Raw genomic sequence first — 22,336 nt, forward strand, 5'->3', positions numbered from 1 at the left:
ATCTTTGTCACATAATAAAGAATGCATAATACGACCTTGGACCATGTTTTCTTGCTACCCTACAATGCTGTCAAGAGAAAGCAACTGGGAAAGCATAATATCAGTGACACGTTTGGTTCCATTTCTGTGTCTAAGGAACACTGAAGAGGGCCATGGGGCACCAACAGTGTTGAGCACTTACTAGATATGTTCAGGCACCACACTAAGTGCCTTCAGAAGCATTATGTCATTCGATCCCCAGACTGCATCTGCCAGTTACTAAGCTACCTACTCTCAGCTGAAACCCACCCTTTTGTACTTTGCTTTAGGCTGCTGCTGTGGGAACACTGCAAACTTCGGTTCCTTTTTGTCAGTCAATTCTGTGCTAGGTTTTGTCAATAGGAGGCACTAGAGGGAGACTGGAAGGAAGATGGAGAGAGAAGGGGCTGGTTCCTGGCTGTTTGCTTGCTGTTCACGTCAGCCTCATCCCCCAGTGGCTTTTCACCGTGGCAGCAGCAGCAGTTCATTCTAGTCTCTGTTATCTTTGTGTGCTTGGAGAACCAGCCTCATTATGTTCCCACAAAGAGGTTCTAGCACCAGGCAAATGGCTTCTCTTCCTCAAGGACATCCACTTTCTGTGAAGCCAACTTCCTCCCTTTGTTCTCCTGGCCCAAGAGTGGTGGCTGCTTCCTGTAGTTATTTTTAATATCTCTATGTTATCTCAGTGTTTCAAATATTTTTGCCTTTTTGATTTTCTAATATCTTTTAACCAAATTCCTATATTAAATTCTCCCTGTTGAAATCTTGACTGCCTCCTAACTGATACACTGCTCAAGTGGAAGGAACAGACGGAGACTTTGAAATCCTTTGTTTTAGGCCACCTAAGATACCAAATTAAAACCATTAAGACTATTTTAAAATACTGATGTAGAAATAAAAATGACAGTTCAGGAAACATAAATGAAATGCTGTGAAATTGATGAGGTAGTAATGGGGCCAGAAGGTCCCGAAAATGTGTTTTCCATTCTCACTCTATTTCCATTATCAATGCACAATGAACCTGTATTCATTTTTGTGTGTATCGTAAGTCATGTACAATATATGATGCATGCCTAATAGATTTTCCTGGATAGTCCTGATTTCAGGTATGCTGTACCTATACTGTTCATATAAATCAGGGAAGACAAATGCATGGCATGCATCTTGCTATTCACCATTTCCATACCCATACCAGGCATTGATCATGGAGCTCATCACTCTTTCAGCCAAATACAGATCCATCCTCAGAAGCCTTTTCAAGTCACAGGCAGCCACTACCACTTGAACAAATTTAGCATTCAAGCGGAAGCCTATTTGCTATCCCTGCAATCAGTCTTAGAGTTCATGGAAATCTCTTTACTTTGGGCATCAAAATTTTATCTTCCAGATTGTCATTCAGACCCTAAAGAGTTACAAAGCTCCTATGCCAGATGATATGTAATAATTTTTAGTTTGAAGTATATACTAGTTAAGACTCAATCAGGAAAACAGAACACATTTTAGGTAATCCAATAGAGGAAATTCAAAATGGGAAAGCAATTAGTAAGGCTTTGGAATAAGAGAAAGGGCATATAGAGAATTGTGCGGCAACCCAAAGATTAGCAGCCGCAGGAAGCAGTTCCTGCTTCGAGATGAGACGTTACTGAAACTCAGGAGTTGGAGCCACCTGAAGGGAGCCAAAAGTATGGAAGGAATTTGCTGGAGGAATTCTAGGCCAGATATGCAGCTGGAATCACAAGAGATGCTAGAGACAACATCCAAGTCAGAGAGGGAGAAGTACCCTGGCTTCCCACCTCTTCTTGTCCTCCAATCCACCCCAAGTGCCTCCCATGGTCCCACAGGGCTGGCAGCCTGTTGACAAGGGAGTCTGGGAAATGTAGTTTGCAAGAGTCAGCTCTGTGTGACACAGAGTGGAGCCGCAGAAGGTTGAGAAACAGATCTGAGGACAAAGAGGCAATTGACTTTTGACGAGTATATGCATTACCACGTAATGCTTAACAGTCACTAGGACAAAATGACAGTGAAGGCATGTCTGACCTAGTCTTACCCATGGGCACTTAGGTCCTGCCATCACAAGGACATGGTGTGAGGTGGTTTCATCTCTAAACTGGTAGCTCAGAGAGCATTGTCCGACTCATTGGATAGCAATAGCCTCAGGGTTACTTGACATTTGAATCCTTCTAAACAAAGGAAGTCGTTCCTAATTATTAAGCAGAGAATATGGCTGAGGATCTCCTACTGGGAAAGATAGTAAGGAACCAATTACACTAATTTGTAGCCCTGTGTGAAAAGGCATATTTATAAACTCTAACAAAAAGCAGTTTTGCTGAAGAAACATGATGTCAAAACCTCTCCATCCTTATGGGAATCAATCCAATTACAGCACACACTGTGAAGTCCCAGGAGAAAGAGGTTCACTTTTTCTCACTTTGGAATAGTTCAGACATGAGCCCAGTCCTGGACTCCCAAGTGTAAGAAAAATCATCAGCTGCTTCTACATAATGTTGAGGTTGCACTCAACGCTGCTGAGCTGCTGGTTAATTGGTTCAGTTGAAATAACAATAAAATAGGAGGTGATGATGGAAGCAGCGGTGGGAGGCAGTAGGTTATCAAAATCAGGGCTGAGTCCTGGATCAGCATATCAACCTATGCTGTCCTGAAGGGCAGGAGGCTTTTGTTCCCCAAGTTCTACTCAAGTATTGGGAGTTACCATGGATGCCTGGAGAACACAGAGAATAGGCCAAAGGAACCATTATGGCCCAATACAGGCTATGTTGCACATATAGAGCCAGAGTCAGAATTTCTCTGCTCTGCATCGTCTTCACATGACAGACAAAAAGACCAAGCCCAACAAACCCCAGACCAACCCAAAAAAACAGACAAAAGGTGACAATATGCTTGAGTTGTGGAAACAAGCTATGCACTCTGTGTTGTCTTCCTGATGACAGTGTTTGGTTTGCACTGCTCCAGCCACATTCTCTCTTATTGCCTGACAGAGCGTGACTGGCCAGTGATTTGCAAAGTCTCAGTGGGAGGAGTTTTTCCCTTTCCAGGAAACTCAATGAAAAACAAACTCATTAACGGCAGAGGCAGTGTGTTGTGATGGTTAGAGTGAGACAGCCCTTGGTTGAAATGCCTTTCTTTCTACTTAGCTGTGAACTTGGGCAAGTTATATACAGTCTCTGAGACTCTGCTTCTCTTTATTAAGAGTATGAATTTCACAGCATTGCAATGAAGATTGAAGAATATTATGCAGTTAAAGGGTTTAGCACAGTGCCTGGCATATATTAAGTGTGGGGTGTCCACATTCACATCCAGGAAGTTCCAAATACAAAAGGACAGACAAACAAAGTAATTGGAAGAAACCCTTCCCTTCCAATATTTCTTCTTTTTCTCAAATTGTCTTCTCCCTTCTCCTTCTTTTGCGATCCTGGAACAATTGTCCCCCCTCCTGGGGTTTCCGTCTCGGTTCCTGAGGTTCACCCTCTCAGAAGTATTGGGAAGAAACGTCCAACCCTCTTTTTGCTCTCCTCTGTTGGAGGAGAGACTCACCTTTTTGGTGAGAGGGATGTTACGCATATGCAGCCCAGCCTGCAGGAAATATCCTCTCCTGTTCATGGTGAATTCACATCTGGGACAGGGCTTACTGAATGCTCTGTCATTGGATGGATGGAATAGGCACTGTTGGCCCCCAATCAATTCCCGTTTATTTAGCAGACTGATCCCCATAGTGGCTTAAAACCACCACCACTTTATTCTGTTGCATCATTTGGTGGGGAGGAATTCAGGCAGGGCTGGGCAGGCGAGTCTTCTCTTCCATGTGACATTAATAGGAGTTGCTGGGTGGTATGCAGCTGGCAGGGAGATCAGTCTTGGGGGTCCAGGGCAGCTTCATTCACGTGTCTGGTGCCTCCGCAGGAATGTCTAGAAGGCTGGGCTCAGCTGGGGCAGTGACTCAGAGTGCTTCCTCGTGACCTCTCCCGCACGGTGGCCCCAGCATGGTGGCCTCAGATTTCTCATGTGATGGCTCAGAGCTCCAAGAGCAAGACTTCCAGACAAGAAGGCAGAAGGCCCAAGGGCTTTTATGACTCAGACTTGGAAGTCACATAGTGTCACTTTTATCATAATCTGCAGGTCAAAACAGTCATAAACCTTTCAGGGGACAGGCAATAGAACACACTTCTAGATGGGAGACGTGTCAAAGAATTGATGGCCATGTTTTAAAACTGCCACAGTCTTCATTTTCTGTTAATAGTTCCTGCTCCTGTGGAGACTAGAACTCTTATCATTACTTTTCAAGAGGGCCTATTAAAGTGTGCAGACATTTAATATCTGGTTATTGAAGAATTTAAAGGGAATTATATGTTTGGGTGGCATCAGAGATAACATTTCTTAAAGTTATATTTTAGAGAGAGAAAAAAAATTTGAGTGTTTGGGCTATCCACTATGAAGCATTTCATAACAGCCGGCCTGTCCCAAACGCTTCTATAGAAAGTAAGACAGCAATGTGTCAGGGCTGGCCTTTTGCATCATTTTTCTTAGATACCCAAAGTATAAATTTCAGCAACTCCCAAAGCATGGTGTGCTTCTGTGTCATAGTTCTCTTCACCCTTGTAATGACGGGTTCAATGTCTAACTTTCCCCGTAAAATCCCATGTACTTTGATGGAGAACAAGATTGTCTTACTCACCAGCACTTACTCTGCACTGTGAATAGCAGCTGAAATACAGCAGATATGCAATAAATACATTTCGTTGGCTAATTATTTGGACGCTGACAGAAGATGAGAATCACGACTTCATAACAATAGGTTTGGAATTTGCTGTGAAGTATTTAACTTTTTTTTTAGTTAGGATCATGGGCTAGAAGGCTCATGCATTTGGAATCTAAGATGAAACATTTAAAACTGACAGTTCCCCAGTGGGTCCAATCAGATCACTCTGATGATTGAAAGACACGCAGTAGCATCCACACACCCAACACTTACTAACAGCGTTGTTTATTATTTAGTTGATTATTCCATTTTTTTTATAATCGTACAATAATCCCTTTAAACAATACTGTTATACCCGAAGCTGGTCACATTATAGTCTTTCTTCCTTCTATAGAAGTAAAGTGGGTTTTTTTCACACTCAGTTTTTTAATAGAACATCTGAATATCAAGAAGTGTAATTAACTAAAAATAATGGCCGGACCGGACTCCATGGAAAATGATTGCACACTCAGAGGTCTAATGCTGTCACAGTGGGTCCTGTCCATTCAAGAGGAGACACCGGCGGTCTCGTGGGAGCCCCAGAGCCGGGAGAGGGTGGGTAGACATAAGGGACTCCATTAAGACCTGTTTGGCAGCTTGGAAACTTGAGGTTGATTACTGGCCCAGTACCACCACCCTTTCTAGTCAGGATGGGTTCCTCCAGGCAAGCTTCGGGAAATGTCAGGGGGTGATGGCGAGTGTCTTCCTAGGGCAAAAGCCCCCTGTTACATCCTCAGGGGGTCCTAAGACTCTCTCCTGCCCTATTCATTTTGGCCTTACTTTTAACTGACAGTAGGTGGGACCCAGCCCTAGGGGTTGTGTGTATAGTGTGTGTGTGTGTGTGTGTGTAGTGTGTGTATATAGTGTGCATAGTGTATTTGTGCACCTATAGTGTGTGTGTGGTGTGTGTGTGTGTGTGGTGTGTGTGTATGGTGTGTGAGGGTGCGGGGGTGTATACGGAGTGTGCTTGTAGTGTGTGTGCTGTGTGTGTATGGTGTGTGGGATTGCGTACAGTGTGTATGTAGCATGTGCGTCTGTGGGTGTACATGCACACAGGTGTGCAGTGAGGAGGGCACCAGGGACACTGAAGGAGGAAGAGAATCACAGAGAAGGAAGGGACCCCAGCCAGGAGGAAAGGTCACAGACAGGAGAAGACAAAGACAAAGAGATGGAAAGGAGGTGGAGGGACTGGGAGAGCCGGGAAAAGATGGAAGGAGAGAGGGGGAGAGTGAGCCTCTTTTATTTTAATAAAACAGAAGGAGGGGACCAAAAAGGGTGATCCTGAGGTCCCTCCCTTGTCCTCATTCCTGGCCCAGGGCTCGTACCGGACCCCCTGCCTGGGCAGGAAGGTAGCGCAGCCTTGGCAGCCTCCCACCCACACTGCGCAGACCCACTTCCTGTGCAGACTTGAATAGAAGGACAGCCAAACAGGAGCAGCGGCACAGAAGCTCTGCCCTCAGCCCTGCTGCTGGTGGGTGTCCAACTGTCTACGGCATCTTCCTCTCTGCTCCCTCCCGGTGAGGGGCTTGTCCCTTGAGGCATTTTACCTGAGGCCCTGCATTGACCACAGTGGCAGGGCCGAGTTTTCTGCCAGCCTTCGCTCCAGATGTGGGGGAGTCTCTGAGGCAAGTGCATTCTAGAGGGCAAAATAAACCTTTAGATCTTTCTCTGGAAAGACCCAGACAGCAGATTGTGCTGGCAGTCTGACCGGAGGCTTCAGTCCAGGCTCCAGAGGGGAAGGCTCATACTGCAGACCGTGTCCCAAAGGGCACTTGCCCCAGCGGCAGAGCACACTGTGGCACATCTGTACCATGGAGGGTGGGAGAGGCCAAGATCTCTGGGCAGGCCCCCCATGGAGCTTAGAGCTCGGACAGCTGCCCCGGCAATACTGAGTGTGGTGCTGAGCATGGCACAGGGGTTGAAATCCTGTGCTCTGAGTCCGACCGCTTGAACCCATACAGTAGTTCCAGCAGATAGTAAATGAGGCATTTGGGACAAGTTGCATAACCTCTCTCTGCCTCACTTTCCTCATCACCGAAATGGAGCCGAGAACAGGACTTCCCTTACGGGGTTGCTGTAAGAATTCAGTGGTATGAAAGTGCTCAGAGCAGCATCTGCATACAGTAAGCACTCAATAAATGTAATCTGTCATTATTACTATTCGGAAAAAAATTAATATGGCTCAGTGACTGGTCTTATGGATCCTGCATCTCCTTCCTGACCTTTCTCTTATGTTTCCAAATGAGGAGCCCTGGTCAAAGGCAGGGTGGCTGAAAGAGTGTATTCAGGCCTCCAAGGTGTTCGGGGACAGCGAAGGCCATTGGTGGTCCACTTAGCCCTGCAAAGCTCTTTCTGAAAGGCTGGGCTTTCTGTTAGCTGGGCCACCATTTGTGCCTGTGCCAATCCTCGGCCAGTGGGGCAGAAACAGGGGCCTGGCCCCTACCTGCGGTCCATGGAGCCTGTCTACACAGAATCACTGCTACTCCTGGCCACTAGATGGGAGGGGAAATTGGTGGAATTCTGCTGATGGTGATCCAGAGCAATGATTTGCAAAACTAGCAACATAATTTAGCAAATTTAGCAAGAAGGGAGGGAATGGACAGAAGCTTTCTGTGATCAGTAATAGCCTTAGTTCACTAAAACACTGACGTGGAGGTGTTAACCCCTCCCGGACCACAGCAGACATCAACCAAGGCTTATCTGTCCCGGGTAAGCGGTGCAAACACTGAAGAGAATCCAGCCATGTGATGTATACTGGTGGGCTGGAGAAGTCCATCCTGGAGGCACAGGAGTGTTTTAAAATGATGAACTATGCTCCTTTTCTAAAATGTGGACTGCTAACTAGTCTCCCAGCTAGACTACTCTGAAGATGCATTTGACAGGTATCATGTTGTTGCCTCTTAAAGATCATATTGTTTGGAGGAGAGGGCAGAGGCCACAGGAGATTTAATGCCAGTCCTGTCTTAAAATGGGGAAGGAGCTAAAAATCCAGAAGACCCACTGGAGCCCAGAACAGAGGCTGAGGTCACATGTGAGGTGTGAAGATAGCAATAGGAGGGCCTGGGGGGAGACTCATGAGACCTACACAGGCATCCCCTTCCCAATGTTCTTACTGTCTTTCTCTATGAGCAGAGCTTAGGCTCCCAGATGCTGCCTGAGGAATGCCTGAGGCTGGTCTAACAACTTTCTGGCCTCATCTCTGTCCCCAGTTGCAAGGGACTCAGGAACTCAATGAGCATGGGGTGCCTCAACCTGATGGACCTTCACGGGAAGCATGACAGAACTCTTCTGCATTTTGATGAACCTCTTGGGAGAAAAATAAACAAAACAAATTAACCACAAAACAAGCCCCAAAGTAATCCCCTAAAGAGAAATGGCGCTGCATGAAGCCGCTGGCTGGCACGTTGACTGATCATGCAGATGAAGAACATCAGTCCGAAGAGGTTCTGCAAGGAGCAAGGATCACTTCCTCCCTGGTTTAGATGTTGCCTGTGGAGGTTTTAATGTTTCATTAAAAAATATTAAAAATCCACAAACCAACCCCAATGTCCCCCTCCTCTCTCCTGCTTCCTTTCGGCAGCCGCTCTCTGGCATCATGGTGCTAGATGTCTTTGCTGTCCCCATAATCGTTGTAGGGGACACTAAGGGTCTGCTCCTCGCACGTCTTCCTGAGGTCCCGGCTGAGCTCTGACCAGTCAAGTCCATAGGGCTTGATCTCGCTGTAGCGGCAGCCCAGGTACTTGAGGGAGCTGCGGCGCAAGCTTATCTTGGGTTCCCGAAGGAGTCCATTGCACCAACTGCTGAGATCCCCAAGCTGGGAAAGGATGAGGCCAGCTTTCCTGTGGATTGAGCATGGAGGAGACTCAGGTTAGAAAGAAGAGAAGGCGAGAAAGGCACATAGTGTGAGGCTCTCAACTTCAAGAGGGCAGAGCCTCATTGGTTTTTCTTACTGTTCTATCATTGGCATGTAGAACAGGGGGTTTTCCATAAACATTTGTAAGTGAATGAATGCATGAATGAAATAATAGGATGGATGCACAAAGTGGGGCAGGAACCAAAATGAAACAGAGAAACAAAATGCAATAACAAAAAATAAAGAAGAGAAATTAACTAATATTTTGGTGGGAATGCATGCCCTTTAAAAATCATAGAGTTGGCAGTCTTGAGAGACAAATCAAATCAATTTTCTTTAAAGCCAGTAATTTATCATCATTAAATGACAAATAAGGTGTTTGACTGAATACTTCCCTTTGCAAGGCTATTTCTGAACTGAGTAGAAGCAGCCGATATATTGAATTTCAGGGGATATGAAATGTGACTAATTATGCCTATGTGGAGGTAATTATAGTCTGAGGGTGAGGACAATAATTCCCTTGGTACACATTGACACATGGTCATTCTTTGGGAAAATGCAGACTCTCAGTGGCACACATCACCCACTTAACCTCCCGGTGAGCTCCTGCTCCGTTCCACCATCTTCCTCAGGAAGTAAGGAGGCCACTGCCATGGAGCTCCAACTGAAGGAGGGGGAAAGGAGGTGATGAGAGGGTGCCTGAGCTGCTGCAGATCCCTAGAGAGAAAGGAGCAGAGGAGGGCAAGTTCTCCCTAAGTTCACATGCACTGGAAAGGAGTGATCCCTGCGGGCCAGGAATAGAGAGTTGAGCCTCTATGCATAGCTTGGGAAAATGGGCTATTACCATGCTCTGTCCCATTGCTGTGTGGGCTTCTTTTGGCATGCATTTCTGGTGTCAGAGAGCCAATTCTCAGACCTCACTGGCATTGACTCTGAACACTTAGGATGAGTGAAGGAGCAGGAGTCCCTCACTCAGCTGTGTTCCCCTTCTTCAGAGACCTAGTGACCAGAGACCCATGGAAGCTTGAACTTGCTTGAACAAGCTTAAGTGAGGCTGGAAAATGCTGTTCTGGAAAGCTCAATGAACGGTACCCCTTGCAGTATTTATCAACTTCTAGGCTACTTTCTCATGTGAGGAACCATCTTTTTTCTAATTTAATCAACAATTCTTTCCAGAAACTGGAAGTTTCTGCACCCTGTTTAGTATGAGCTTTCAAAGAACAATAACCACGTTCATTTCATTGCTCTTCTTCTGTCCTGGCAGCTCACTGCATTCCTGGGAGGGCATGCTGAGAGAGGGGTGGAGATGATGCGGGAGGAAAGGTGTTGAGCTTTAGCAGCAAAGTCAAGGGGCTAAGAGAGTGTAAGGTCTTTGGAGAGGAAGTCATATTTTCTCCAACTTCAAGGGTGGGTCAGAGGAAATCAAACAAACACTCTGCCGACTAAATAGTATCTTAGGCAGATGCTCTCTCCTCTGCCTATCAGCTTTGCAGTTTGGCCAAGCGGGCTTTCCAAAAGTCATCATCACCAAGCACTCTGGCAGTCCTTCCCCTTAATCTGTCCTCTACATGTCATTAGTTGCTGAAAAATTCTTGGGAGGTAGAGGAAGGGGGATTGAAGGAAGAATGAGGGGCAGTATCTGCATCATCTTCAAGAAATGGATACAGGAACACATCCCAGCCATCTTTTCAAACAAATGGATTTAATTAGCCCATGGGTCTTTGGACTACTTTTATTGCTTACTTTTTTTTTTAATAATAATAATTTGGGTCTGCCTTGGCCATCTCTGAGTCTGTGGCCCTGTCAAAGTATGTCAACCCTCAACTCAATCCGGAGGCCTCCATGAATTTTAACAGAATTGGATTTAACTGAACTGAGGGGACCTTTCTGCCTGCTCACAGGAGCTGTGTACCCCACAGACCCTTTTCCATTTGTTCTCATGGCTAACTCCAGAGTGGGTTGACGTATCTCCATGCAGAGGGCCTTCTCTTTCCTCTGGTTCTCCCTGAGATCCACAACACCAAAAAGTAAAACTTTATTTTCCACCAGCTGATGAAACTATACATTTTTTTCTAATATGTAGCCTTGAGAACCAGGATTACACACGAAAGAGTCTCCCAGGAGGAGAGTTTTGGGAAAAGAGCGTATGGTCAGCAGCAGGCCTTACTTTGTGCTGAGATCCACATTTCTTCCCCTGCTTACTTTCTTCATTAACCAATTTTCCTCCTGACTCTTGAGTTACAAGAGAGAAATTTTTAAAACAATCCAAATACCCTTAGAAATCAAGATGATACAGGCAATGTTAGTGCTATTCAAATCGTGGCGTTTATGTTCCCTAAAAAAGAACTGTAGATATACACTCAATAGATGTCAGAAGGAAGACGAAGGGCAGGGCGGGAGCAGAGAGGAAAGAGGGATTGGAGGGAGAGGTGGAAGGCAGTGAGCAGTGGGGGAGAGAGTTACAAAGAGGGGATGACATTAGGTGAGAGTAATAACAAGGGCAGGAGTAATGATAAGGTATTGAGCAGCAGGATATTTCTCAATATGTTTCTGCTTTCTAACCTAGGATTTGCTTTTTACCAAAACTGAGACAAAACAAATTAAAAGTCCCTTATATATTTCCTTCTGTGTCCTGGTCCATAGCAGTGGCATCTGTTTGCTCAAGGGCTCCCAACCTTTATAAACTTCAGGAAATAATTTATGGAATGGAGAAAGATTCTAGCTGAACTTACACATGAAATCATTTTATTTCAGGAAGATAATCCTAAATTTCTTTCTTCCTTCAAAAGTAAGAAAACAGGGAGAAATGTCCTGCACACTGGTCTTCTAGGAAAGTTTATAATTTCAGGTCATAAGAGGCTGGGTCTCAGGACCCTGAGGCTGAGTCTCCCTCCAGTTTGGTCAGAGGTCAGATAAATGGGGTGACTTTTGGGCCATACTTTCATTCAGCCCTATTGACTGGAGTGCAAGAATTCTCTAAGTGCTGGAAGATTCTACAGTGTTGATTTTCTTTTATTTTCCTTCTTTCTTTTTTCTATTCTCACAATCCTTGCCCTATTTTTTTTTGTCTTCAAGGGTGCCTAAATAATTTTGAAACAGATAGGGACTAGCAGTCCTGTGAAAAGCCTCTTCACCGTATCTATGGGAAAACTCCATATTTCCAGGGAAATCTGTTTTTCCCAAAGCAGTAATATACAGCCATGATGAACAGAACAAAAGAAAGATGATATCTCTATACATTCTTCCCATTCCTCTCTTTTAAAGATCTCTATTGGTGGTGTGCAATTAAAAAGCAGTGGGTATTGAGTATTGGGAAGTTGTAGCCTTGAGGCCGGAGGAGGTTGGCAAACACTATCCTAACTTTGGTCAAGATAGATATCAAGGTGGGTCATTGGCTGACCTCATGTTGTCTTTCAGGACAATGTGGAACTTAGCTCAAGATATATCTGTATAATGCCTATAATATACAAAAAGTTCATGTGCAATAAATATTTTTTGGATAACCAATAAATACTATGGACAATAAAATAAAATTCTTTTGATATTCCTCAATAAATTCTTCAATTCTAAAATTCTTCAATAAAATTTCTAATTTTCTTTCACAAGACTAAGCTTTCAGTTCCTTTAGTTTTAACATTCGGAATGTTGTGTCACTGTGAAAAAGAGGGGGTAAAACAGGTCGAGGGCAATGTGTTTTGCAGAGTTCAGGAAATGCATTCATGACTCAACTACTTAAGTATAGTTTATCCAAAACTATTCTGTACGAACTGAGCTGTCTAAAAGCATAGGACTTACTTCTCCAAGTACCTAAGCTCATCCAGGAAATCTCTGGAAACTCGTCGGCGCAGTATTACAGTGGAGGAGATACAAAATTTCAGAGAGCTGAGGTCTTTAAAAGAGGCAAGGAAATTTATTGATTACCTGGGGCCTAATTCATCCTCACACCGCCAGGTGAATTCTCCAAAACTCTCATAGTGCTGGTTATAGTGGTAGAGGACACGATGTAGGGTGGGGGAACCCAGATCCAGAAGCGTGTTGTAGGCGGTCTGTTGCTCCTTTCCACTGGTATAACCATTGAAGAGATTGTAGATCTTGTCTGCTATCTCTAAGGAAGGCAGAAAAGGAAATAAATAAGATTTTATATATATGTATGTATATACACATATATACATGCTCATACACACATATGTATATGTATATATGCGTATATACATATAAATATGTGGGTGTATGATGTTACTTAAAGAATACTGAACCTAGAGCCTGCAGCACACAGTTTGAGTAATTCACTTTACTTCTGCCCCATTGGTTTCAGTTTTCTCTTCTGTAAAATGAAAGCCTTCAACGAGAATATCTCTAAGGTCAATTTCAGTTATAATATTCTTTGTCTTTACCCATGTATCCTGAAAATACAGAGCCTGAGGCAAAAGTGCTTAGATTAATACTTTATTGGCAAGTGCAACCCCAGGAAAGCAGGAGGGAGAATTGAGGGAGATGAGGCAAGAAGGTAGGCAGAGTAAATATAAGAGAGTGCAAACATAAGGAGCCGGTGGCTACATTTTGCAGGAGAGGATGTACGAAGCTACTGGATCCCCACCAGTCCATCCAGGGGGAAAAAGGAAGAAGACTTTCTCTCCAGTTCCCATGCATGAATGGTCCATGGGGGCCTTTCATGTTTGCCCCCATGAAGCATTAACCCCCCTGCACTTCTGGGTTGCATATACTTGGGTACCAAGTAGGTCCTGCAAAAGCAATAGGGAAGCCCCAGGCAGCAGGAGGCAGGCATTTGGTTCAGGGACACAGCGAGGCACTGTCATGACATGCCCTGAGCAACATGAAGAATCTGGAGTGGCCGCAGTGTGGCCGCAGTACCACAGCAGCCTGGGCCCATGACTGCAGGAATGTGGAAACTTTCCTAGGACCATCCAGACCAATATGCAGACAAGCTTGTTGATCTGTGGTGACACATAAATTAATCTAGTGCATTCTACAGTTCCAAATGAGTAATCTTTCAATTTAATTTGTATCCTTGATATTTCCACCTCCAAGGCATACATTGCGAAGACTGAACTTGGTGATGTGGCAAAGTGGCAGTGAATTCGGATAGCCTTCACATTTTTCCCTATGGAGCTCAAAGCTTTGTCATTAATGGTTTTCTCATTAAACCTGTCAGAAAGGAGATTTGTTTACATTTCCTTCCTAAGCAGTTGGGAACTGAGACCTGGAGAGCAATTCTTTGTCTCAGTGTTAATTCTGGGGATGAAAAAACGAAGTCTACAGGTTTCTAAGCCAGAACTTTGCCCGCTTGACCCCTGTTAGCATAAAGGCATTGTAGCTTGATTTCTTGCCACAATTCCAAGTGAATTCAGGATTGCTGGTAATGACACAGTCATCATTATAGGGGGTTCCTGGGTTGGAATGGATAAAACTTCTACTCCTACTCTACCCAGACATTGCAATGATTTTCTTACTTTTCCATCTTGCCCATTGCTCATGAAGCCAGGGGCCAGATCTTGCTTCCCCAGTGTCCTAAGTGGCTAGTACAGGGCCAAACAACATAGTAGATCAAAAATGGTTAGCTAAGTGGATAGAATTCACAACTTTGGAAGCAATTTGAATCTACTTTGGGGCAAGGTTTCCAGTGATGTCTCTGCATACCAGGATATACCAATTCTTTAGCAACTAAACTCTTGTAGCCAGCACCCTCGGGTGCATTAAAAATAATTTCAGTCCAGAAATCCATTTAGACTTTCAGGATTTTAAAATTCTCACTTTGTTAAAATAGGATCAAGAGACAAAGTGGATAGTGATTTGGAATATAAAGATCTATGGTATTCCCAGCTATTTATTAATGGCCTATCGACTACCAAGAGCTTTACAGATGTGAATTCCAATCCTTACACCACCACTGCAAGGTGGATATGAATGTCTCTGTCCTACAAACGAGGACATTCAGAGAGAGGCCAGGTTACCTGCCCAAGATCACGTAGCCAGTGTGGGCTGGAGTCAAGATTTAAAACTATGTCTGCTTTCCATTGCTCTTTTGCACCGATGCTCAGGGGATGGTAGTTTAACCAATTTAAGATACAGGAGGCAGAGTCTTAGGGGATGCATTCTGGGGTAACTATTTCTAGTAGAGGACATTGCTCTGCTTGGCCCGTAGGTGCCAAGTAAGATGGAGTCCTAGTAGGTATGCAGGGAGTCCATCATTTCTGGAGTTGAGATAGAAAAAGCAGAGGGACTATTCTAAAACAGTGCTGTGTTCAGTGGAAGGCAGAGAGTGTACTGCGAGAATGACCAATGGGACGAAAAATGTGGGCGATCAGACCAGATCCCAGAGAGGGAGGTTTGGGGCTCTTTCTCTACCCTTTTTACTGATATCACTCTGTTCTTATTTCTGGTGATGCGATATAGCACCCTAGGCCCCAAGCCCTGGTTGTGACAGTCTCCACTGACGAACAATGATGGCTGAGACAGTGTTTTCTGGCAGTTTACTATTCTCATAACACAACGGTAATACCCAGCTAGACAAAGCTGATGCTCCCCACTAGCAGCAATGGACATGCCTGAGACCAGGTGGGATAAGCCCGGGTTCCACAATAAATCTGAAAGCAAGAGAATCTAACTCCAAGGTGTGCTTAAAAGCCTACATCAGTAAACGGGATGCTATATTCAGAAAGATCTATGTGCTAGGCTCCTAGAGCACGAATATTTCCTACCTCCACTGAGAGAATTTAGAGATATTATTTGCTTTCGTAGCATCTCAAGAATTCACTAACTCTAAGAATGGAAAAGAATAGAAGGTATTTTTAGTTATCATTTTATCCAGCTTTCAGCTTCACAGGAGTCTTGAGTTATTTGAAATAGAGATCTGCCTTCCCTCTTTATAACATGGATGATGTTCAGGAATAGTTAAAATGCAGGTGAAAAGATGGCAGGGAGTCTATATACACAGCCTCATCACAAAAAAGTAAACTGAGCTATTAGAAGGGAGCCAAGATCTCTCAGGCAATCGAATAAATGAACAGGACTGGGACCGAAGCCCTCAGACCTGGGGGCACAGGTAAGAACAGGCACCATGGCATCAAATGGACTTGGGCTCCACTACACTAGCTGTGTGGCCTGGACACATTACTTAACCACTCTGGGTCTTAGTTTCTTTGTTCAATGATGGTTAACAATATACCTTCTAAGACTGTTGGGAGACCAAAAGTGATATTAAATGTAAAGCCTTCCTTTAGCACAATGTCTGGACACAAGATGCGTATATTTATTCATTCATTCAATAAAATTTTTACTGAGTGCTTACCATGTGCTTGACATTTTTCTAAGTACTTGGTCTACATCAGGGAGAAACTCTGACAAAATTCCTCAGCCTCATGGAACTTATGGTCTGGTGATAGGAGGCATTCGGGTAAGCAATAAACATAATAAGTAAAATACAGTGCGTTAGAAAGTGGGGAAAAATAAAGTGGAAGATTGGAAGTGCTGGGTGGGGCGCTGCAATTTTAAATAGGGTGATCATGGTAGGTCTCATTGAAAAGATGACATTTGAGCCAAGCCTTGGAGGAAGAGGGGAAGGAGCTGCGGGATATCTGGGGGAGAGCATGCCAGAGTGAGGAAATGCCAGCCCAGAGGGCCCCAGGCCATGCAGGCGGTGGGCATATTTGAAAATAGCAAATAACCATGGTGTCTGGAATAAGGTGAGCGAGGGGGAGAGTCGGACAAGAGCAGAGAATATTTTTATTATCACCAGTTCTCTACTAGATCATGCTTTTCCCAATGCCATGAGAGAGAAAAAGGGAGAGATCCACACATGGAGTCCAAGAGACCAGGGAAGTAGTCTTATTTAAAGGATAGGAATGACTCAGGGGCAGAAGTGAGCTTTCTTAACCCCCAGGGGCGGCTGCTGTTTTACCATGAAATAAGGAAAGCATCTGCACCTTCTCCTGATGCCTTCCTTGGCGCTATAACAAAAGTCCCCTGAACGGAGGTCCTAAGTCATCACTTTCATTATTCCTTGGGAGCTACCTGAGACCTCAGTCTATCCCCACATTGAAGTAAGTGACCAGAGAATTCCATAGGAAGACTTGAGGATAATGAATCCCAACTGGCTGTTGAGCTAGGTGGTCGCTTCCGTGTTCCCTCAGCACTCTCTACATACCCCTGTACAGCACTTTTCACAATATTTGGTAAGAGTGACATGACTCTTCTTTCTCTCCTGCTCCGCGTCCAATCCATTAGCAAATCTTTTTGGCTCTACCATCAAAATAACTTAGAGTTGGACCACTTCTCACCCACTCTATCGCAGCATCCTAGTTGAAAACAACATCATCTCTCCTCTGTATTGCCATAGCCTTCTAACTTGTCTCCCTAATCCCTTAGACCTGCTACCTGGAGGCTATTCTCAACACAGCAGACAGAATGGTCCTGTGAAACATTGTCTGATCATGTCACTCTTCTGCTCAAAGTCGTCAGGGCTTCCTATCCCCATCCCAGGCAGAGTCTCGTTCCCTACTCTGAGGACCAGGCCCTATGGGATCGGCCCCGCAGCCTCTCGGAGCTCCTCTGTGAATTCTCTCCCTCTCACCATCCTTCTCCATCACAGGAGCCTCCTTTCTCTTCTGCTGACACACCAAGGATCTCCGTACTGCTGCTTTTCTATCTGGAATGATCTTCCCCAGCCATCTGTGTGTCTTCCTTCTTCACCTTCTTCCCAAACCACTCTAAAATTAAATTCCTCCCTCTGCACTTCCTATCCCATTTCCCTGCTTATTTGTTTTCCTAACATATATTGCCATCTGAAATAATATTTATTTTACTATTTGATGGTGTTTGTCACCCCTGCTAATTTATAAACTCTATGAGACAGGGGTTTCGCCCTCTAATGCCTAGTCCAGGAATTTAGTAAGGGCTGAATATATGTTGTATGATTTGATAATTTGTGAAATCTGATTACAGAATTCTTGAAAATAGATTCTGAGTCTAACTATTTTTGTTTCTTTAGCATCTAATATTAGGGTTCGGTAAATGGCTGTGGAAGGAGCAAATGAAGGAATGGACAAGTATTCATGTTTGGCATCAGGAAAGGAGGATGGATGTCGGGAGAGTGACGGACGAGAACTGGCTTTCACTTAGTGAAGCTTCATGAAGAACTCTTGGAAAGCCATGGCCCAACCTGGAGACTGGGTTGATCTTATTACTGACACTGGCTTGTCCCTACTGGGGGAAGGATGGTTTCAGTGAAACATTAGTAGAAACTTACTTGCACGGTGGCTTTAGTGTCATGATGTGGTGAAATTCTTCAGAGGAAGTATCTAGTTTAGGAAAAGTGTTCATTTAAGGAATGGAGTCTGGCTTCCTGCTATATAATTAGGAGCTGAAGTCATGCTCTGGGTCATTTAAAACATAATTCTCATTTGTTATTAGGTTTAAACTCAGACCCAGGTGGGTTATATTTATGATCACCATCTGGGTTGGAAGGAGGCAAAGCATATGGTTTTTTCGTGGAGCTGCTAGAACTGTATTAATTGCCAGGATACCCTCAATTAGTTCAACTCATGAATCTCCACATTTGCCCTGTACAGGACTCCTTCCTGCTGAAGAATAAGTGGATGTGGGAATGTTGTTTCATTCTCTCAGCACTAAATTGCCTCTCATGCTCCCAGCTGGTCTGCTGGGATTTCAGGAGCCCTTCTTTGCCAGGGAGCACAAGTGGGCAGAAGCACATCTTGATACACTTCGGGGCTGGTGTTAACCCAAAGGAGCCCCACAGAGAAAAAGTATAATGATCTCTCCTCGCACACTGTTCTATGGTGGCCGCTCTTTATTCCAGATTTGCTGCCTATCCATCTATGGCTGCAGGCAGCATTATGCTGCATCCCTGCTCCCTGCTAATCCCCTCCCTGATGTCCCAACAGTCTGATGCCTGTTCAGCAAGCAGGTCCAAGGAGCCTACCACTGATGGCAAGGACATCAGCAAATTTCCCAAAACAGGAATAGCTGGGGCAGCTTCTCATCACCTGCTCCTCTCCGGCTTAGAGTAAGAAATCAACAGATGATGAAATAAGGGTCGTCTCCAGACGGTCTCCCATCTGGAGGTTTTCAACCTCAGACTCTGATTCGATCATCCAGGGATTGTGGAGCTCTTCAAACGTCATTCAGTCCATACCCTCTAAGCCAGGCAGACTCACTCCAGAGAGAAGCATGTCTGTCGTACTGAACATCCCCGTGGACACATTAGTCCTGAAAGGGAGAACGTTTTTGGTATCTAACGCGAACGCTTTTTAATGTAGGTCTTTCCTTCATTGGCATTCAGAGACAAAAAAAGGGTTTCAGTCTTTTATGTAATAACCTTCTAGATAGCCAATTTAACATTGTAGGCAAAATAGGAATTGGTGTCCAATAATGAGTCTGAGTGCTGGCTCTGTTAGATGGTAACTTTGTGACCCTGGTCAGCTTATTTATTCAACTCTGAATCTCAATTTCTGCATCTTTAAAATGGGGGCAATATTCTATGCATCCACTGAATACTTACTGAGTTCCTGTTAGAAAGCAGACTCTACGCATGGTTAATGATAGCATTCGCGTGTTAACAGAGGCACTGACTGGTGCTGGAAGTTTAGTTGTGCAAGTTTCAATAAGAGAAATCTGCTTGTGGCCAAGCTGATTTGCTGGTACCCCCCAAATCACCTTCTTTATGGCTCCTGACTCCAGTTATATCAGGTTGACTGTGAGGGACATAATCCCAAAATGTATATTCCCTAACATTAACCTAACAGTTACTATGGGATGGGCACTTTTAAAAAAATACTTTAAATAAATTCATTGATTTAATTCTCACTAGAATCTTATTAGCTAGAGAACTATTATCCCACCCCCATTTTACAGATTCGTAAACTGAGGCATGAGGGAAAGTAAGCTGCTCAAGGTCAAGTAGTTAGATGGAAGAGCAGGAATTTGAACCTGGGTGGTCTGACTCCAGAACCTAAGTTTTTCTTTAACCAATCAGTCACCATGCTGTCTTATAAGTGTTAGGGACACACTAGTGGGCAAAAAGAGACTGGGACCCTGCTCTCATGGAACTCGCTGTGCAGTGAGGTAGATATTAAACACATGATTATAATAACCCGAGACGAATGAAAGAAATATGGTACTATGAGGATATCTAGCAATGACCCTCGACCACTTCTGTACTGCGGAAGGGACACTTGACCTGAAATCTGCAGGCTGAGAAGAGTTCATTTGTTGAAAGGGGTGGCGGTGGAGAGCATCTGAGGTAGTGAGTCCAACACGTGCAAAGTCCCAGTGGTAGAAGTGGACATGGTGTGTTGGAGGAACTGAGAAAGACAGAGGCTGAAATGCAGAGATTGACCAGGAGACTGGGCAAGAAGAGGCTGGAGAAGTGGGCAAGGGCCACTCCCTTTAGGTCCTAACACGTCTGTTAAATATCTTGATCTTTGTCACAAGAGGAATGGCAATCCATTAAAGAGTTTTAAAAAGGGGCCTTAATATGATCAGATTTCGGTGTTGAAAATAACAATGCCTTTAATGTGCCACACGTGTTAAATGAGGCAATAGATGTGTGAATCCTTTCCGAAGCTGTGAAGAGCTACAACATCAGTGATTTTAATTAAAGTCAGTCTAGGTCACTCTTCTGTCCGTGTTTTCACATCATCAAGGTGTCACCCCTTGAAATTGTGGGATTGTGTCCCTCGTGGACAACCTGATACAACTGGAGTCAGGAGCCACATATAAGGTGCTTTGAGGGGTACCAGAAATCAGCTTGGTCACAATATTTCTCTTACGGAAACTTGCACAGCCTAAACTTCCAGCATCATCAAGGACTCCATGAATGTGCAAATGCTACCAGTCCAGTTCTACTGACTGGATGTTAGTGGTTGAGCAGATCACTTTAACTAGTGCCAGAGCCCTGGAGAAGCAGAGCCCAGGACAGCTAGATCCTGGTTGTGGAGGGGATGTGCTCAGCCTTAGAGCAGGGCACGCGATCAAGACCAGCCAGGGAGCATCACAAGGAAAGGAGCACCGAGAAGCGTGCTGCTAGTCTGAGCAATGGACGTTGACTGAGACAAACTCTTCCTAACTGACAAGGGCCCATCCTGGTGCACTGAAGACGGACGCTTTACCAAAGAACTGGTCCATAATAACTCTAAAATATAGAATTAAGGATTTTGACACATCTTTGGTAGGGAGGAACATAGCATTTAATTCCAAATCTGTAGGCTTTCTGTGCTTTAATTCAAGATAAACTTTCAGATATACAAAAAGACATGAAAGGTGTAAGTGACCTGAGTGGCGTCCTGAGGGCAGAGGTCACGGATCCTTCACCACATCCCAAGCACCTGGTATGTGACCACTTGTGCCTGGGGCTTTCATCACATCTCCTACTGGCTCCTTGACTTACTGACAACGTGGAATAACGGGACACAGTGAGGATTTCTGCCAGAGGCAGAGGCTGAGGAGTGTCCCTGGAGAGGTGACGCTCCTGTGCTGGGCCTGGAATTCTCCCCCTTCCTGGATGAACTCCAGGTTGCTCCATTCGCCTCCCTTATTCCCGCTTTCCTCATGACGAGGGGAGGTCCCTGGGGCATCCCTCTGCAGACTCTGCTAGCCTCAGTGTCTCTTACCTTGGGCTTTGACATCATCCACCACAGGGCAAGGGGTCTTCACGATCACGTCACTTGGTCTGGAACGTCGTCCTGTGTTGTCCACTCCCCACAGGGTGAACCTGGCAGGGAGAGGAGGGTATCATTATCAGAGAACCAGAGGCCCTGGCTGAGAGCCAAGCTTTGGCTAGATAGATGGGTTTGCCCCTGGCTGTTCTCACGACCCTGTGGGACACTTTACCGTACTACCCAGGTCACAAAGTGTGCAGTCTAGAGCCTCTCACTGCTTCCTGGTGGGTCTTGGATGCAATTTGCTGTCTTGAGTATGTTAGTTGATGGAAAGCATCGTGGTATAGAGCAGCAGTTCTCAAAGTGGGGTCCCCAAGGCAGCATCATCATCACCTGGGAACTCGATAGCAATGACAGTTCTCATGCCCTGCCCCAGCCAACTGAATCAGAGATGGGAACTCTAGAGATGGGGACCAGAAAATCTGTGCCATATGCCTTCTGGGTGATTCTGAAGCCAGTTCCATTCTGACAACCACTGAGCCGAGTGAGAGTAGCTATCTACGGAAACAGATGGTCAGAACTTGGGTGTAAGCCTCTGCTCCCCACCAGGAGTAAGAGATAACTCCTCTGAGCTTTATTTTCCCTATCTGTGAAACAGGGATGATAATAAAACTGTTTGTAGGTCACTGTGGAGATGAAATGAGGTTACATTGTATGGAAAGATCTAGTGTGGTACCTGGAACCCGCAACACTCTCTGGATCATGTTAATTCTGTTCTGTTCCCTCTTGTGCTCTGTTGAGGCTTTCATGCAAAGGACTGAGGATGATTTTCCTCCTTAATGTCAGAAGCAAAACAGCCAGAGTTGAGGGATCTTGACTTGCCTGTGGCTGGGGGCTCTATTTCCTCCAAGTAGCTCCTTCTGCCTCACTGAGACGCTACCCGCCGTGGACCAGGAGTCCACAGTGGAAGCATTGCGCCACCCCTGACAATGGGAAGATGTGGTTCTAAGAGTCCCCTGAGGAAGAGGATGGAGCCCTGGCTTTCAAAGTCTGCACGTAAATTTTCCCCTTGGGTGA

The 22,336-nt window shown here is 44.9% G+C and overlaps 1 protein-coding gene across 1 annotated transcript in view; it reads right to left on the reverse strand.

Annotated features, from left to right (window-relative positions):
* Window positions 1-5,722: 5,722 nt before the first annotated feature.
* ASTN1 (astrotactin 1) overlaps window positions 5,723-22,336 on the reverse strand; it is a 289,754-nt gene continuing 273,140 nt past the window's right edge. The window contains exons 21-23 of the mRNA XM_046680397.1: window positions 21,272-21,372; window positions 12,546-12,729; window positions 5,723-8,610 (exon numbers count right to left, since the gene is read on the reverse strand). Of these exons, the coding sequence (XP_046536353.1) occupies window positions 8,373-8,610; window positions 12,546-12,729; window positions 21,272-21,372 (523 nt within the window). The 3' untranslated portion in view covers window positions 5,723-8,372. The remainder of the gene's footprint in view (window positions 8,611-12,545; window positions 12,730-21,271; window positions 21,373-22,336) is intronic.

Source organism: Equus quagga, chromosome 13, assembly GCF_021613505.1.
Source record: "Equus quagga isolate Etosha38 chromosome 13, UCLA_HA_Equagga_1.0, whole genome shotgun sequence".
NCBI classification, from domain to species: Eukaryota; Metazoa; Chordata; class Mammalia; order Perissodactyla; family Equidae; genus Equus; species Equus quagga.